At 39.2% G+C, this 19,957-nt stretch overlaps 1 protein-coding gene across 2 annotated transcripts in view; it reads left to right on the top strand.

Annotated features, from left to right (window-relative positions):
• Positions 1 to 301: 301 nt before the first annotated feature.
• The window catches only part of commd10 (COMM domain containing 10), a 133,793-nt gene continuing 114,137 nt past the window's right edge, over positions 302 to 19,957 (top strand). Inside the window, exons 1-5 of one of the 2 annotated variants that reach the window (XM_061928661.1) lie at positions 302 to 442; positions 980 to 1,070; positions 5,634 to 5,744; positions 6,686 to 6,841; positions 14,339 to 14,449. In XM_061928661.1, coding sequence (XP_061784645.1) covers positions 414 to 442; positions 980 to 1,070; positions 5,634 to 5,744; positions 6,686 to 6,841; positions 14,339 to 14,449 — 498 coding nt within the window. In that variant the 5' untranslated portion in view covers positions 302 to 413. The remainder of the gene's footprint in view (positions 443 to 979; positions 1,071 to 5,633; positions 5,745 to 6,685; positions 6,842 to 14,338; positions 14,450 to 19,957) is intronic. The other variant, XM_061928662.1, reaches the window with a different exon arrangement.

Below are 19,957 nucleotides of genomic sequence, written 5' to 3' on the forward strand. Positions count from 1 at the left end.
TTATTATGAGATTTGTCTCCGATATTGTTTGTCCATCGTGCTGTCCGTAGTTCACGGTTCCCTTCTTTTAGAGCGTCATCCTGCTTACATGTACGCAAGCTGTTTTTTAAAAGAAGTCCAGTTATATCCACGAAGAATTGTTGTGTTTTTTTTTTTTTACTCATAATCAGTAGTACTAAATTAGGATAATCATGAGCTTCATTTTTGAATCATCTTTTCTGTAATAATATATTACTGTCGTATTTGGTCGGTCAAAGGCACTTCTCGGGTCACATGCGCACCCTTAACGCAACTTTGACTATTTCCCGAGACGTCTTGTGACAGCAGGAAAAGAGGAGTGATAACAAATTGAGGATGCTGTGACTGCACTCTCTCTTTATACTTCTTTAATCTGCATAGTTTTCCGAGCCATAATGGCCTCGGTTATTAAAGAAACACAGAGGTAAATTGTTGTTTTTCTCAACTTTAAACTTATGGAGTACTAGTAGTAGCTAGCGTCAAGCTAACCGTAGCATAACGTCTAGACACTATTATTTATATCAAAATTAAAAATAGGACGGTGCAATAATTGCATAGTGACCTGCTATTGATGTCCAAAAGACAGAAACCTTACAGATAAATATTAAAAATGCAATTAAATGTTGTGTCATGTTGAAATTTGGAGTCAGCATACCCCTTGAATACTTGATACCTGGATTTTGAACACATGTGTCACTATGTAAACTTATAAAATACTCTGCAACTCTAGCCACAACATTAGGCACTCCTTTAAAATAATGAAAGTTGTATGTATGAGGATGTCGTTGTGGCTTGTGCAGCTCTTTGAGACACTCGTGATTTAGGGCTATATAAATAAACTTTGATTGATTGATATGGAAAATTCGACCTTTTAACATTTCAAACTGAGCACTGTTGTTTTTGCAAATATCTTTTTTTATACTTAAACGAGTAACATTCCTGCTTCTCCCTCTTCCACCAGTATAAAGGAAGCAGTGACTCTCATAAATGGCATAGACGTCAACAAGTTCTCCAGACTGATATCCCGCATCACGCAAAAGCTTCACCTCAAGGTATGGAAACTGTAATTTAGGCCAGTTTATCAATCTGTTAAAGTTAAACTACCAATGATTGTCACACACACACTAGGTGTGGCGAAATTATTCTCTGCATTTGACCCATCACCCTTGATCACCCCCTGGGAGGTGAGGGGAGCAGTGGGAAGCAGCGGTGGCTGCGCCCAGGAATAATTTTTGGTGATTCAACCCCCAATTCCAACCCTTGATGCTGAGTGCCAAGCAGGGAGGTAATGGGTCCCATTTTTATAGTCTTTGGTATAACTCGGCCGGAGTTTGAACTCACAACCTACCCATCTCAGGGCACTCCATCCATTTTTTACCGCTTATCCCTTTTGGGGTTGCGGGGGTGCTGGAGCTTACCACAGCTGCATTTGGGCGGAAGGCGGGGTACACCCTGGACAAGTCGCCACCTCATCGCAGGGCCAACAGATAGACAGACTCATTTTGATAAAATATTTATTTTCCTGATCATTACCCATTTTTCTTTACAGTGATCTTTATGCAACGACCCAACCATATGTCTAAATATTGTTTGTGTTGTTTTAAAGTATTGTATTTTGTAACATGTCTGTTTTTGTTGTACTTTTTATTATACTTTCTAATGTAATTTATTTATCATGCTATTTAATTATGATACAGCAGTATTTATTACAGTATTTTTAAATTCATGTTTTAAAGTATTGTATTTTGTAACATGTCTGTTTTTGTTGTACTTTTTATTATACTTTCTAATGTAATTTATTTATCATGCTATTTAATTATGATACAGCAGTATTTATTACAGTATTTTTAAATTCACATATGTTGCACTAAAATCACATCTGTTGCGTTCTTTACCATTATTTTATTTGTAAAGTATATGTAAATGTTTTATTGGTGTATTCATTATTTATTGGTGTATACCAGGGGTCCCCAAACTACGGCCCGCAGGCCGGATACGACCCACCAGCGTCCAAAATCCGGCCCACAGGAAGTCCAAAGTCTAAAGCAGGGATGTCGAACTCAAGGCCCGGGTGCCAGATTTGGCCCGCCATATCATTTTATGTGGCCCACAAAGGCCACTAAATAATATGTGTCAATCAAGTACTTTATCTTTTCTTACTAAATGTATTTTTTCTTTCCATTTTAACGGAAAAAAATGCAGGTACCGCATGACATTGCATACCTATTAAACTCTAATATTATCCAATATAGCAACAAATATATTATCATACTTTCCAAACATTTTATTTTGTTAAAATACTTACATTTCTGCTTGACTTATGGTTTTAGAGCAAGTTATCCATCAAATTGTACACTTTAAAAATGACAATACATTTTACTGTAAAATTTGCGATGTTTTTAACAGCATATTACTGTAAAAAAATTCTACCACTGTTTTTTTACGGGAAATTCTGTCGACTGAGCTGCCAGTGTTATTACTATAAGATATATGGTTGTTATTTTTACTGTTAATGATAAAACAGTATCACAGTTTTTTAACGGTAAAAAAATTGGCAGCTCAGTTGCCAGAATAAATAAAAACGATGGTAAAGTTTTTACATTTACTGTAATATATTGCAAATATATTGTACATTTTATAGTACAATTCTGGTGATTGAGTTGCTAGTTTTTTACTGTAAAAAATACAATGTTTTACTGTGTACATAAAAAAAAAAAAATAATAATCAAATGCATAGGCAAATTTATATATAATTTGTTGTTACAAGCGGTCCTCTGAGGGCAGCCATAACTACAATGTGGCCCTCAATGAAAATGAGTTTCTGATCTAAAGAATTAAAAAAAATAAAAAAATAAATGTTATTATTATTTTTTCAAATCTGTCCTTTCTAATCCATTTTCTACCGCTTGTTACTCTCGGTGTCTCCTAGCCGCTCAGGCAAATCATATTGTCTAAAAATGCATTTTCCCATTGATAACGTGACATCATCGGCAAATTGCACGCTCTTTCAGTCAATTAGTGCGCAAGGAATATATGTATGTATATATATATATATATATATATATATATATATATATATATATATATATATATATATATATATATATATGTATATACATATATATATACATATATATATATATATATATACACACACAGCCCGGTCCTCGACCAAATTGTTTCAACCCAATGCGGCCCCCGAGTCAAAAAGTTTGGGGACCCCTGGTGTATACTGTATAATAGAGATGAGAAAAATAATACATTTTTAGATGCATTGCAATTCAGACATATGCAATTGTAAAATCGATTAGTAAACATCAATGATTATTTATTGTAAAAAAAGTAATGTAGACAGTTCTAAAATATGGCTACCTGCAGCGAGCCACCTCACCGAGAGGTCCGGCCAGCTCCTCTATTTTAGGGTACTTATGTTCCAGTTTTGCACACATTTCTATTAATGGGAATTAATTAAACTGTTTATTACAAATGCATTATTTTTTAAAGTTGCAACTTGCAAGTGACAAATGCTTATTTAGTGAAACGAAAAGAAATGTAAATTTGCATCAATATCTGTGAATTAAAGATGCATCAATAATCTATTTTTAATCCTGAATCGTAATCGAATTGTGAGGTGCCTAAAGCTTCCCACCTCTACTGTATACGGAGTTTACTTTGTAAACAGATAATTACTATTGGTCTTTTTACTCTTTATTGTGCTTTTTACATACATTTAAAACAATTCAAATGTTTCAACAAGACACATTTAACCACCGTTTTTTATTCATGTTCTTTGCTTATATCAGCGGTGTCAAAGGTGTCACAGGAATGGCTGCTTTCAGAAAGCCGCTTTTTTAAAATTAATTTGCATTATGCATGCGGGTAATAACCTGTGATTAATCATGGTTAATCGAAATGCATATGCATTAATTAGATTTTTTATGTATAACTTGTCAAGGTAATGACAACCTACCCCGGGGCAGCACGGTGCAAGAGGGGTTAGTGCATCTGCCTCACAATACGAAGGTCCTGAGTAGTCTTGGGTTCAATCCCGGGCTCGGGATCTTTCTGTGTGGAGTTTGCATGTTCTCCCCGTGACTGCGTGGGTTCCCTCCGGGTACTCCGGCTTCCTCCCACCTCCAAAGACATGCACCTGGGGATAGGTTGTTTGGCAATACTAAATTGGCCCTAGTGTGTGAGTGTGAGTGTGAATGTTGTCTGTCTATCTGTGTTGGCCCTGCGATGAGGTGGCGACTTGTCCAGGGTGTACCCCGCCTTCCGCCCGATTGTAGCTGAGATAGGCTCCAGCGCCCCCCGCGACCCCAAAAGGGAATAAGCGGTAGAAAATGGATGGATGGATGTATAACTTGCTTTAAAATCATAAATAAAGGTGACAAGCAGATATTTAACTATTTGTTTTTATCTCACAAAAATAGTTTGGCAATACAGTATATAATAATATAATTGGCATGATAAGATATTAAACATTTAAATCATATTTGCCAACCTTGAGACCTCCAAATTCGGGAGATTGGGGGGGCGGGGTTAAGGGGGAGGAGTATAGTTATAGCTAGAATTCACTTAAATTAAAGTATTTCTTATATATATATATATATATATATATATATATATATATATATATATATATATATATATATATATATATATATTTACATTGTATATATAAATAAAATAAATACTTGACTTTCAGTGAATTCTAGCTATGTATAAATATGTATTTTATTATATATATATATATATATATATATATATATATATATATATATATATATATATATATATATATATATATATATATATATATATATATATACATATAAATAAAATAAATACTTGCATTTCAGTGTTCATTTATTTACACATATACACACATAACACTCCTCTCTACTCATTGTTGTATTTGAAAGTGCAATGCTTTGCAGCCAGTAGCACAGCCTTTGAAGGAGCATAGGTATGGGCAGTGTAATATTCTGTGTTGGAGTCAATAACCAGGCGAGGTGATGAAGTTACGTCTCTTTACTTCATACTTCAGAACCAACTCCCACACTTGCCGTCAGGGTGCGCAATACAACGTAAACTGTTGGCCAACCAAAAAGTAACTTTTTGGTTGGCCAACGGTTTACGTTGTATTGCGCACCCTGACGGCAAGTGTGGGAGTTGGTTCTGAAGTATGAAGTAAAGAGCGGACGTAACGACAGGCTGTCCTCACCCAGGTCCGCACGGACCAGGAGGGGGCGTGCCTTAAGTCTGGCTGAAAATCGGGAGAAATCCGGGAGAATGGTTGTCCCGGGAGATTTTCGGGAGAGGCAGTGAAATTCGTGAGTCTCCCGGAAAATTCGGGAGGGTTGGCAAGTATGATTTAAATATGCTTTTTTTTTTTTTTGTCAAAATTGAAAGAATAAATGCATTTATTAAAACATTTAAAATAAATAAGTATTTTATTGAAACCCATTTTTTCCAGGCTTTTGCGGGCCACATAGAATGATGTGGCAGGCCAGAAGTGGCCCCCGGGCCTTGAGTTTGACACCTGTGGCTTATATGTAAAGTATATGTACATATTTTGATACGTATCGACACATATTGGGTTGTCTTTGCAGGGTGAAAAGACATTCAGTGAGGAAGAGGAGCAAAAACTTCTCTCTGCTCTTACACTGGACAAGCAATCTCTAAATTTAGTCCTGGAAACGTCTGCTTTCATTCTTGAGCAGGTGAGATGATCTGGGGTGTTGGATAATGTGACATTCACTTCACCAAGTTAGTGATCAATAGTATACAACTTTAACTACAACATATGATTTTAAAAGGATGAATGCAAATTATGTGACAAATTAGAAGAGTATAAGTAGACAACATAACATGTTTAATCATTTATCCAGTATGGATAAATAAATAAGGAATACATACATTTTAATTTGACTTCCAGTATTGCCAACTTTATGTACCGTATTTTTCGGAGTATAAGTCGCACCGGAGTATAAGTCGCACCTGCCGAAAATGCATAATAAAGAAGGAAAAAAAACATATATAAGTCGCATTTTTGGTGTAAATTTATTTGATAAAAGCCAACACCAAGAATAGACATTTGAAAGGCAATTTAAAATAAATAAAGAATAGTGAACAACAGGCTGAATAAGTGTATGTTATATGAGGCATAAATAACCAACTGGTATGTTAACGTAACATATTATGGTAAGAGTCATTCAAATAACTATAACATATAGAACATGCTATACGTTTACCAAACAATCTGTCACTCCTAATCGCTAAATCCCATGAAATCTTATACGTCTAGTCTCTTACGTGAATGAGATCAATAATATTATTTGATCATTTACGGTAATGTGTTAATAATTTCACACATAAGTCGCTCCTGAGTATAAGTCGCACCCCCGGACAAACTATGAAAAAAACTGCGACTTATAGTCCGAAAAATACGGTAGTTCAAAATAGATAAAATACACTACACGTGTATGGTGCATTTCACTTATGGTGATAGTGATTGTAGAATTATTGCTGACTGAGAACATATTCAAGCTTATGTGTCCAATGAATAATGGGCTAATGTAATGAACACATTGCTCAAGCAGGTGTCACTGTTGCTCTGTGAATGTCACTCTGGTCATTCTCCTCTCATTTCCATCACACTCAGGCGCTGTATCATAATATCAAACCCGCATCTCTGCAGAAACAGCTTCAGGCAATTCATGTGAACCCAGAAAAGGCTGAGGTGTTCTCTCAAACGTGGTCCACCTCTGGCCCCGAGCTGGTGGACCGACTAAAGCACAATATCTTTGCCCCCAAGAAGGTAAGGTTTGGCAGCAAGTCAGATTGATTTTCAAATTGGACTTACAATGTTTGTAAATTCATTACACATTTTCAGGAATACCCACAAATGCCAATAGAAATACTATATTTCCTCCAGTTTATGCATATTATCATTTACCAAGGTCATTCCATTCTTAAGGCATTCAATCGATTGCAACCGGACTGTTCAGTTTGTTCTAGAAGACGTTGCCTCCTAGCAGGCTTTATCAGTTTAGACCAGGGGTGTCAAACCTACGGCCCGAGGGCCGGATCAGGCCCGCGAACAGGTTTTACCCGGACCGCGGGATGAGTTTGCTAAGTATAAAAATTAACCTGAAATTTTTGAATGAAATAAACTGCTGTTCTAAATGTGTCCACTGGATGTCGCAATAGCATTTCTTTGTATCTTTGTAGGTGATGCTACATATGTACAAAATAAACCATATGATGTTTGTACATCAGTTAAGGAAAATGATCAAACTACATAAATAACATACTGTAATTTGATTTTGATGTATTTTTTTTATCTTGATAAATTGAAAATGAACACCAATGAGTTGACCGATGAACATTATCACATAATTTTTTCAGAAAATATAAATAACGACAAATAAAGATAGAATACTATTAATCGTAACATGTAAGTGTAAAAAAAACCCAACAACATTATGATTTGTACAATATCAGAATGTGCTTGTTCTATTTTTAAACAAAGAAAACAATCTGAAGTTGTCTCCACGTGGCCCCCGATCTAAAATGAGTTTGACACCCCTGCATGGTTTAGACAAGAATTGTTTCACTCTTTTTAGATACACAATCAATATATCCTCAAATAGTGGTCTCAGATTGTTTATTTACCCAACCAAAGAGAGTGCCAGGTATTTATTAGGGGTAAAGTGGTGTAACACGATGACTCGGCCATGCAGGCGCTCCCCCTATTAGGGTTAGGGTTAATATCTGAGTTGCAACCAGTAAAGCACTTGGAGAATGCACATCTTTGCGAGGCCATATCTCCCAATAGTAAAGAATCTTTAAAACAATCCTGAATCCAGGCGGTATTCTGCATCAACCCCCAAAATTGAATTGTACATCAAAATCCGCCCATAACCTTTTGAGCTGTGTTGCTACCTAACAATTGGCAGACAAACAAACCCAACCGAATACATACAGTAACTTCTTGGCCGAGGGAATTAATCAAAGGATGAATGAAATTGCCATGTCCAGACGTGTTGTTTTTGTTCGGCTGTCGCTTCCAATCAGGCTGCAGAGGGTTCATTCCTTGCAGAATGAGATAAATGGAGTGAACCCTCTTGTCAGTCATTTACTCTCTTTGTCTTTGTGGGTGGAGGCTGGGCAAGGGCAAACACACACACACACACAGAGAAATTGAGCCTCGTAACGTAAAGGGTCTCTATTATGCAAAGCCAACTTTTCATACCTGATGGTACCTGTTTTGGTGTATTTGGGATCACCATAAGTTCCGAAAATCTGAAATCAAACCATGGAGACATGAAGGAGATATTTAAAATAATCTTGCTTTCTTACAGACATGCTCCAAATGATTTGTTTGGAATTTTAGACTTATAGTAAGTGACATATTTTGCCTTAGTTAAGTCAGCGGATGTCTCCATATATGATTGTGAAGGTCACTATATTTATTAAGCACTTTTTCTCCAGAGACTCAAAGCACTTTAAATAGTAAAGTCACCAGTGTGGGTGGCACTGGGAGCAGGTGGGTAGAGTGTCTTGCTTAAGGACACAACGGCAGTGACGAGGATGGCGGAAGCGAGAACTGAAACTGGAACCCTCAAGTTGCTTGCACGACCACCAGGGCTGGACAATTAATCACATTTGAATTTCGACTTCCATTATGAAAATATATTACTCTTTAAAAAAAAAAGAGTAATGGGCTGCACAACGTGCATGCAAATTCTGGAGCTTGTGACAGTGAGACAATGCTAGTATGCCTAACCAATAATCACAGAACTCAACAAAAACAAATAAGTAAGGCATATGATTTTGGCGTTCACGTAACCACAGACAAAATCACATAATTGGACAATAAAACAGATTCCGCTGTTAAACACAAAATAATATCAGGGAAATTGACATTAGTGTAAGTGAAATGTTGTCATTGTGAGGAGAAGAAACATTTGTTTGGGAAAATAATGTGTCCGGTAGCGCTCATTTATCAGCGAAACACTCCCTCAACCCCGCACTGAACTAAATAATGTCGAGGTGGCCACTTGAAACGGCGACTAAACTACAAAGCTAAAGCTTGCAAGAACAATCCATACGCACACAACACATATTATTTTCTTGTGTTGTTGTAAACGACATCATCGATTTAGGGGCACATCCGATCTGACTGTGCTAACAAAATAAAGGTTTCAAAAATGTACCTTGCACAAGCATAATGCACTTACAGCACTTATTGATACATTAACACAATTATTATGCTTTGAGTTTGACCTAAAATACTGGTCAAAATTGTCCAAAGTTGTATTGCACCAATGAATGTGAGGATATTTGCATTTAATTACAAATAATTTATTAAATTTACTTTTACTTTTTTACTTAAAAAGTACACACTATATCAGAATCAGAATCAGCTTTATTGTCATTACGCAAGGTAACGAGATTGAGGCCATTGCATACAGCGCGATGTGTGCATGCTAGAAAAACAATGTGCAAATATATAAAAATATAAAAAATATAGAAGTGCAATGAATATGGTGTGAAATGAATATATACATGAAAAAACAAAAAAAAACAAAAAACAGGGTGGTTGGTGGAATGGGTTATTGCACCGAAGAGAAGGCAGTTATGAGGGACAATGGGGCAGTCCGTTCAGGATGGTTATGGCCCTGGGGAAGAAGCTGTTCTTTAGCCTGTTTGTTTTGGTTTTAATGCACCTGTAGCGCTTCCCAGAGGGCAGCAGGTGGAACAGGTCAGAGCCAGGGTGGGTGCTGTCCTTGATGATGGCACTGGCTCTGTTGAGGCAGCGGGAGGTGTAGATGTCCGTCAGAGAGGGGAGAGGGCGGCCAATGATCTTCCGAGCCGTCTTGACCACTCTTTGCAGCCTCTCCCTGTCTGCTGCAGTGCAGCTGCCGTACCATACCGTAATACAGTAGGTCAGCAGGCTCTCGATGGACGAGCGGTAGAAGGTCAGCAGCAGGTCAGGCTTCAGGTTGTACTTCCCGAGGACTCTAAGGAAGTGTAGCCGCTGCTGAGCCTTCTTGATGATTGATGTGGTGTTGACTGTCCAGGAGAAGTCATTAGAGATGTGGACTCCAAGGTACCTGAAGGTGTGGACCCTCTCTACACGCTCGCCGTTGATGTAGAGGGGGGCAGGGTCGGTGCTGCTCCTCCTGAAGTCGACGATGATCTCTCTGGTCTTGCTGGTGTTGAGAGCGAGGTTGTTCTCCGAAGACCAGGCCGTCAGCTTCAGGACCTCCTCTCTGTAGGCAGCCTCGTCACCCCTGGAGATGAGCCCGACCACTGTGGTATCGTCGGCGAACTTGACGGTAAGGTTGTCACTGTGGGCCGGACTGCAGTCATGGGTGTAGAGGCAGTAGAGGAGGGGGCTCAGCACACAGCCCTGTGGGGAGCCGATGCTCAGCGTGCGGGAGGATGAGAGGTGCGGGCCAAGTCTCACATTCTGGGGTCGGTCTGTTAGGAAGTCCCTTATCCAGGCGTTTGTGAGAGGGGGGAGGCCAAGAGTGTCCAGTTTATTGCAGAGTCTGTCCAGGATTATTGTATTGAAGGCAGAGCTATAGTCCACAGAGAGCATCCGGACGTAGCTCTGCTGCTGCTCCAGGTGGTTCAGAGCAGAGTGGAGAGCAACAGCGATGGCGTCCTCTGTGGACCTGTTCGCCCGGTATGCGAACTGCTGGGGGTCGAAGTCTGGAGGGATATGGTCCTTGATGTGCTGGAGAACAAGTCGCTCGAAGCACTTCATGATTACCGGAGTGAGGGCCACTGGTCGGTAATCATTCAGGCTGGTGATGGGAGACTTCTTCGGCACCGGGATTATTGTAGATGACTTCAGGCAGGATGGGATGACTGTCTGAGCCAGGGAGAGGTTGAAGATCCTGGTGAGGGGGGGAGCGAGCTGGTGGGCGCACGTCCTGGTGGTAAAATAAGTGTAAAAAGTAAAAACTGAAATAAAAACAAAATGAGAAAACTAAATATTTGTGTTTTTATATGTTGCTATTATTATTTAAATGTCCATCCATCCATATTGTTATTGCTATTATTATGTTCTTACTTGTTGTGGTTTATTTGTGGCTAAATTATATCCAGGTTTTTTAAACCTATAAAATTAAATTTTTGGTGGTAGAAAAAATACTTAGTTTTCAAATTAATGAATGATTGTGTAATTAATCATGGTTACAAAATTAATCAAAAATAATCGTGATCATTTTTTTGCCATAATTGACCAGCCAACCAAGCTGAATAGCTTTATGTGAGGCCACCATTTTCATCCAGTTGTAGTCCAAAGTTGTTGTCAATAAGTTCCTTATTTTTCTCTATCCTCTTGTTGCTGGGCAGACAGGTTCCTGCATGTACATGCATGCTAAAATCTTCCTCTGTTGCCATTAGTAATGAAAAGTAGCATATACTTCTTACTTTTAACTGTCAGTAGAGTCGACATGGAAGTGCTTAAAACTACAACATGGTTGACGGGGTGGAGACACAATCAAAGGGACATTCGACATGTGATTTAAGACAGCCCACAAAACGGACCATCCTGAAGAGACGGCTTGCAGATCTGTAAAACAAAATATTTCCAATACATCTTAATTTTGACCAAAGTACCACCATTGCATGTGACCACCAGGAAGTGTTTTAAATGTCCAAAAAAAACATAATATCCATCCATCCATCCATCTTCTTCCGCTTATCCGAGGTCGGGTCGCGGGGGCAGCAGCCTAAGCAGGGAAGCCCAGACTTCCCTCTCCCCAGCCACATCGTCCAGCTCCTCCCCGGGGATCCCGAGGCGTTCCCAGGCCAGCCTGGGTCTTCCCCGTGGCCTCCTACCAGTCGGACGTGCCCGAAACACCTCCCTAGGGAGGCGTTCGGGTGGCATCCTGACCAGATGCCCGAACCACCTCATCTGGCTCCTCTCAATGTGGAGAAGCAGCGGCTTTACTTTGAGCTCCCCCCGGATGACAGAGCTTCTCACCCTATCTCTAAGGGAGAGCCCCGCCACCCAGCGGAGGAAACTCATTTCGGCCGCTTGTACCCGTGATCTTGTCCTTTTGGTCATGACCCAAAGCTCATGACCATAGGTGAGGATGGGAACGTAGATCGACCGGTAAATCGAGAGCTTTGCCTTCCGGCTCAGCTCCTTCTTCACCACAACGGATCGATGCAGCGTCCGCATTACTGAAGACGCCGCACCGATCCGCCTGTCGATCTCACGATCCACTCTTCCCTCACTCGTGAACAAGACTCCGAGGTACTTGACCTCCTCCACTTGGGGCAAGATCTCCTCCCCAACCCGGAGATGGCACTCCACCCTTTTCCGGGCGAGAACCATGGACTCGGACTTGGAGGTGCTGATTCCCATCCCAGTCGCTTCACACTCGGCTGCGAACCGATCCAGTGAGAGCTGAAGATCTTGGCCAGATGAAGCCATCAGGACCACATCGTCTGCAAAAAGCAGAGACCTAATCCTGCAGCCTCCAAACCAGATCCCCTCAACGCCTTGACTGCGCCTAGAAATTCTGTCCATAAAGATTATGAACAGAATGGGTGACAAAGGGCAGCCTTGGCGGAGTCCAACCCTCACTGGAAACGGGTCCGACTTACTGCCGGCAATGCGGACCAATCTCTGACACTGATCGTACAGGGAGTGAACCGCCACAATAAGACAGTCTGTGACCCCATACTCTCTGAGCACTCCCCACAGGACTTCCCGGGGTACACGGTCGAATGCCTTCTCCAATCTGACTGAGCTTGAAAGGTCCTACCAAGAGGAATGCAAGAAACTTCCCAAAGTTAGGTATGCCAAGCTTGTGGCATTGTATTCAAAAAGACTTGAGGCTGTTATTTCTGCCAAAGGTGCATCAGCAAAGTATTGAGCAAAGGTTGTGACTATCTAAGTACATAGGGTTTTTTTGGGTTGTTTTTTGTTTTTAATAAATTTGCAAAATAAAATAAAAAAAAAATACATTGTCACTATGAGCTATTGTCTTTAGAATTTTAAGGAACAAAAAAAAAAAAAAATTTTAGAATAAGGCCGTAACTCAACAAAATGTGGAAAAAGTACAGCGCTGTGAATACTTTCCGCATGTACTGTAATTGTTTCATGGATATCAATGACTTGTTAATAAAACGCCATGATTTTTATGCAGCCCCCCAAAAGGCATCATGGTAAATTCTGCCTCATTAGTAATAAGCAGGCCTTTAAACACTTCTGCCTAAGTTATGTGCAGTGGGAGTGTCCGCAGGCTGGATGTAAGAATACGAATAAGAGAAACTTCAAGACGTGTAAAATTCACTTCAACACCTTTGGTTAGAGTGTCCGCCCTGAGATCATGAGTTATGAGTTCAAACCCCGGCCGAGTCATACCAAAGACTACAAAGAAGAAGGAGAATGGGTGCCCCGGGAGATTTTCGGGAGGGGCACTGAAATTCGGGAGTCTCCCGGGAAAATTGGCAGGTTGAAACCGATACCGATAATTTCCGATATTACATTTTAAAGCATTTATCGGCGATAATATCGGCAGGCGAATATTATCGGACATCTCTAATCAATATCCATTGGTAGAATTTTTGATGCAGCCTTTTTATCAATTTTACAAATATACACAGTGTTGTGGTTAGTTCAACCCACAAAGTAGAGAACAGAACAAAATTGCTAAAATTGATTTTGCTCTTCATGCAAGCGCTATAAATTTTTTTATTTAGGATCCATGGTGTTTCAAATACAGAATGTTCTCTCATTTAAATGAATTAATCAGAAGTCAATTCACAGATCTATATACAACATGTAGCCACTGAAAGTAATTAAGAAATCATAGGGTTCAGCTGATCAATCATGCTAATGGGGATCTTGTTTCCGTCGTGAATAATGTGCAGGCACAGCTCTTTCTTTCCCTCACGCCTCCCCGGTCCTGTGATGCTGCACAAGCATCCAGAACCTATAAGTTACACGCAGTTTATCATTACGGCCTCTTGCTGCATCATAAAGCGCTTAATTGCAGCGCCTTGACTCAATCCTGCACACTGTTGCTGCGTGATGAGGAGAGGGAGACTGGGAGCGTTCTCAATGGTTTGAGCACACATGCCAAAGCATAGGACTAATGTTAGTATTATTTACTGTTAATTTTAGAGCATTCTTGTGTATTCATGGAGTGATTTTATCTCTGTAAGCAATTATTTTTTTGCCTGTGAACGTTACTATCATTGCATTGATTTTGCCAGGTTTTTGTAGCACAGTATGGGTATATTATTACAAAAAATGAATATATCGCCCGTGGTTTCCCAGCTGGATTTTGTCGGATGGCAGTTGAACCTACAGATGGCCCAGTCCAGCCAGGCCAGGCTCAAGTCCCCCAGTGCTGTACTCCAACTGGGCCTCCACAATGAAGACTCTAAGGTGGGAAAACACGCAAACTACTTCAAGCGACACACAATCATACTAAATCATACATCACTTTCCATTATACATTTGTCACACTTTCTACTTATTAATGTTAATCCCACATGTTTTTATTTTGACTCAAAGATAGTCAGACATTTGCTTTCATAGTAATAGTTGTATAAAGCTCAGAGTTCAGGGGGGTTGTCATCTGAAACCTAGCTGTTATCACTGTTGTCCTTCTAAACCCTTACACTGTTGCTATAAGTCTGTTTTATTCAGGCTATAATGCAGGTACATTAATATCCCCTTTTAGATACACCTACATGGCAATAATAGTTATTTATAGGTTTTATTCTACTTACAGTGTGTATTTTATATTTAAAAAATAAGAATCTTAATATATTTTCACACTGTAGGTATTCTTGTATTTACTTACCTGTAAAAAGTGCCTGGCTATTAGAGGTAAGATATTTATCAAATAACATTGTAAGGTTGCATTGAAAATTATTAAACCCTGTTTATAATTGTCATTATTTGTGACATTTAAAAAAGAGACACGGTAGTTGAATAAATTTCAGCGTGACTGTATATTTGAATTTGAAATATATAATATTTTCACAAACTGAAAATATTGTAACCCCATTTATAATTGTCTTTTTTGTTATGGGTTATGGGTTGTACTTATATAGCGCTTTTCTACCTTTTTTTTAAGGAACTCAAAGCGCTTTGACACTATTTCCACATTCACCCATTCACACATACATTCAGAAGGTGGGGATTGAACCAGGAACCCTCAGGTTGCTGGTGCTGCACCACGCCGTTGGGAGAGTGGCGCAGTTGGGAGTGTGTTTTCACATCACAAAGACATTGTTTTTGCTTAACACTTTGCCAAAAATCAATAATTGATGCTGGTTTAACAAAAACAAACAATTCATTTTGGGTACCACACTGTAGCACAAAGCAAACACCTACACTAAGAAAAACATTTTGTTCATCGTTTCATTTTTTTTCCACTAGCTTAATCCTCGCACTGCATTGTTGTGTGTTTTTCCTAAGCCAGAAAATTAAGGCAGCACACACTGAAGTGCAATGAAGGAGAAAACTACACAGGTGTGTAAGTGCTACACACTCTAACAAGCCAGAGAAGATTTACAAGGGTGACAAGAAGGATGGAATCATTTTAAATAAACTAAATGTGTATTTTCAGAACTAGATCATTATAAAAAAATTAAAAAAAACAATATAAGGAAGACAAAAAAATATGTATTTGATAAGAAACAAAAAAGCAACCACACATATCTTTCTAATGTACAGTAGGTCTGGGCCCTTCTCTCTTGCTCTCTTTCTTCAACCTTGAGCTTTGGAGATGCCAAGCGGTCAGTGTTGTGGTAAAGATGTTCAATGTGCCACTTAATGAAATGAAGTGCCATTATTTATTTGAAAGGTAAAAAGGAGGTGTCTGAGGTGTTTTATTTAGTGAACGACGCATCGCCCTGGGAATACAGCGGAAATTTGCGGAATTAAAGTGTACCAGAACTTACAAGTAAGTTGAGGTACGAGTTGTCTCTCATATATTTTTTGTAACAGCAATAAATAATTAATATATTGTTATTTGTTGTTGTTCCTGATTCTTTTACAAAATAAACAAACTTGTTTGAGCAATAAAGACTTAATATATTGTTACACGTTGTTTTGCCTGCATTATTTACACAAGAAAAAAACATAGGTTTTAGTCCGTTAGACAGTTGATGTGCACATTTGCATGGCCCTCAGAGATCGACATCCTTCCCTCCAACCACTACAACTAAGAAAGTTAGTGTGATGGAAAAGAACTGGACGACCAAATCAGAGAAGCAAACCATTAAAAATATGTCCTACCTGTTAGCAGCTGACTCGGTAAATCAAGCCCCGCTGCAGAGTCAGGCTGCGTCACACAAGCCTCCGCACGTGCGACCACAAACAATGAACATTTATCCTTAAAAGTATTGAGAAGCTGTACTTCAATATGTTGTGTCTAGTCCTTACTCAACAAATTAGGTGGTCGATCAATAGCTTTAAGTGACAGACAAACACTTCGCTTGTTGTGTTGTCACTCACAAGAGACTTCTCCGGTCCGTCACACAGACATCGGAAATAGTATTGCCAGATGTCACGAGAGAAACACGTACAAGCTCTATGAAAACAAGCAGCTTATTATAAGGGGACAATACGGTGACTTGGCAACACTGGACGGAGAATCCGCGAAAGAGACATACATTAGTCCGCTCCCCAAGGTAAAAGCTATACGATATTAATACATTATTACATAAAACTACTGCAGTTGTTGATAGTACATAATGCTATTTTCAAACAGTATTTGTTATCTAAAAGTTGTTTTTCTTATACAAAGCCATTTTACATGTTGAAATTGTAGTATTTTGGAAGACCAAGCACGAATGGAATTGAGTTCAATTAATTTCAATGGGCGGGGCTGCTTTGATGTATGAGTGTTCTAATTTACGAGTTTAGTCATGGAATGCAATGTGCTCGTACGAGCCCAATTGGTTCTGTGACCGAGCTAGTAACTAAAGATACATTGAAATTAATTTAATTCAATTTGGTGCTTGCACCCCAAAAAACACCACATTCTTGGGCACACTTAGTAGCTTCTCCATACTGTATATTCGTGGATGAATGTCCACCGTTTGTTTAGGATTCCTTAGCTGGCGTGGGAGCTGGCTGCTTCTTTAGTGTGTTGCCGACGGGCGATTCGCCAAGGTGGCTGCACGGTCAGTTGTGTTTTTGATTATTTATTTATTCGGTTCAGTGCTCTCATCAGTGCTCGCTTTTTTGTTCCCATGGTTTGAAAACAAGGTTATGTCGATATCTGGCTATAGGATACTGCTGGCGAGTGGGATCCGGATGTTTTGGGGTAGATCTTGCGGAGTTGTCTGGCCTTCGCTGCATCAGCTCGCGGTGGTGAGGCTTGTAACTCTTCTTCCTTTTCTTGCTTTAAGGCATGGACACTCAACATACTGGTAACTCTAATTAATGCTCGCAACTTGAAGCATAACAGAAAACCAAGAGACAGCTCGTATCTCAAAATACTCATAAGTTGAGGTACTTATAAGTTGATGTACCACTGTCTTTTTTTCCCTTTGCCTGGATACCAATTAGCTCATAGTAGGACAGAAACTCCTATCTTCTACCTTCCCATTCAGGAGTCAGCGCAGCGAGTCAATTGCATGAATGGGTTTGGTTTTTTACATCGTATGCCCTTCCTGACACATTAAAACTAAGTCAAATAAGTTGCAAAATGTGTTTTAGTTCAAAGGGGTCATATCATTTTTTCTACATTTAGTACACTTCCTTGTGGTCTACATAACATGTAATGGTGGTTCTTTGGTCAAAATGTTGCATAGATTATGTTTTACTGACCATTTTTAATACTAATGCCAAACAGCTAAAAAACAATAAGTCAGCATTGCACAAATTTGACATACTTCATTATAAAAATAGTTAGTTGTCATGGATACAATAGTTTTTCTTTTTTTAAAAACATTCCTTTAGGTATTTTATGGCTTTTTTTTTCTTAGTACATTTTATTCCCCTGGACTCTTTCGCTTCAAATGACAAAATTAGTTGTTTCCACCCTTACCTTCCCATAGAGAACACCGGGCTCAGATTAAGCACAACATTTTGCATGATATACTGTATTGCCATCTTTAAATATGGGCCTATAGGCGCATGGTAAAAAAAATATAGGTTTTTCAATGTCTGTGTGTAAGAAAGATTTTGTATGGGACTCTTCCCCCCCCCCCCCCCCCCCCCCCCCCCTTGTGTTTTCCTCAGGCTAGTAAAAGAAGCATTAATTTATTTAAATCCATTTAAACAAGTCCCCTTTGTGGGGGAGAAAGCTGCAGGCACAGACCTAGCTTGTTAAAAGTGTGTCCCAACGTCACAGAGGAGGTTGTCTACTATGTTTCTGCAGAGGGCACTGTTGTCTCACAGTTGATAAAAGCATCGCTGGAGCAAGAATTATAACACAGATTAGTCCTTATTGAAATTTTAGTTGTGCACTATTAAACACAAGCACTATGTTTTGTATGTACATTGAATGAAATGTAGATTAGTGTACATCCTGTCAACTGAAATTAAAATGGAATATACTTTGATAAGTGGTTTAACCCAGGCAGAGATAAAGAAAGCAAAGAGAAGACAAATAGGACAAGAGGGAGTACAATAATGTCTGTCTGTATGGTATCGATTGCTCGGAGTGGAGAAAGTTTGCAGGCTCTGCCATCCGACCAGTCTTTTGCTTCATTAGCACTGTCCCTGAGGAAGAGGATGGCTGACAGGTGCTTTACGTTACCTTCATCAGGCAATAAGGGACTTCTAGTGCAGCTGCACTGTAGCACAGATGTCAAACAGACTAATCTGGGAACTTAAATGGATTGACTCTTATTAGTTTGGATTGTTTTCCACCCTCGGAAATACACAAGTTGAAATACAAATTATCAGTTGTATGGTCAATCATAGGCATAATAAAGTTGTCATTTACATAACAGTCATTTTTATGTATTATTTAAACATTTTTAATAGTCATGCAAGTATAAAAGTCAGTATACAAGTGTGTGAGTTAAAGTTAAAGTAAAGTTAAAGTACCAATGATTGTCACACACACACTGGTTGTGGTGAAATTTGTCCTCTGCATTTGACCCATCCCCTTGTTCCACCCCTGGGAGGTGGCCTAGTGGTTAGAGTGTCCGCCCTGAGATCGGTAGGTTGTGAGTTCAAACCCCGGCCGAGTCATACCAAAGACTATAAAAATGGGACCCGTTGCCTCCCTGCTTGGCACTCAGCATCAAGGATTGGAATTGGTGGTTAAATCACCAAAAATGATTCCCGGGCGTGGCACTGCTGCTGCCCATTGCTCCCCTCACCTCCCAGGGGGTGGAACAAGGGGATGGGTAGCCACCGTCATTGTTAATATTGATACGCCAAATGGAGAAAAACATTCAAGATTCCTACTACTTTGTTTCTATTAGGTATAAGGTTTCAATTAGTTTTTCTTCAAATGTGTAATATAATATTTTCATAAACATAATGCTACTGTACTGTAGCATTAAATGTGTTGTATCATAGTACAACACATTTTTAAGCAATAGATTGCGTCACAGCCTGTGCCACTCTAGTTCATTTTCTATAATTTCAGGGCTACTACAGTACTTACAGTAGTTCCTCCTGGATTTTTGCAGGTTTTTATTTGTGATTGTCATGGGCCAAAATGCCTGAATTTGCCACAGCTTTTTCAGAAAGTTGCTGCAAAAGTTACAATGTTTTGAGGCTTATTTGTTTCAATAACATTGAATAAACAAGAGATTGTATACATGTGTTATCAGAGTTTAAAATGTTCCTTAACCTCAAAAGCACAGGATATCAGCAAAAATGTTAAAACCAATTTTGTATTGATGTTTTACTTATTGTACAGTACCTAACACATTAGATGGCAGTAAAAGCACGTACTCAGTTGTTTGTCAAATG

The sequence above is a fragment of the Nerophis lumbriciformis genome, linkage group LG33, assembly GCF_033978685.3.
Source record: "Nerophis lumbriciformis linkage group LG33, RoL_Nlum_v2.1, whole genome shotgun sequence".
NCBI classification, from domain to species: Eukaryota; Metazoa; Chordata; class Actinopteri; order Syngnathiformes; family Syngnathidae; genus Nerophis; species Nerophis lumbriciformis.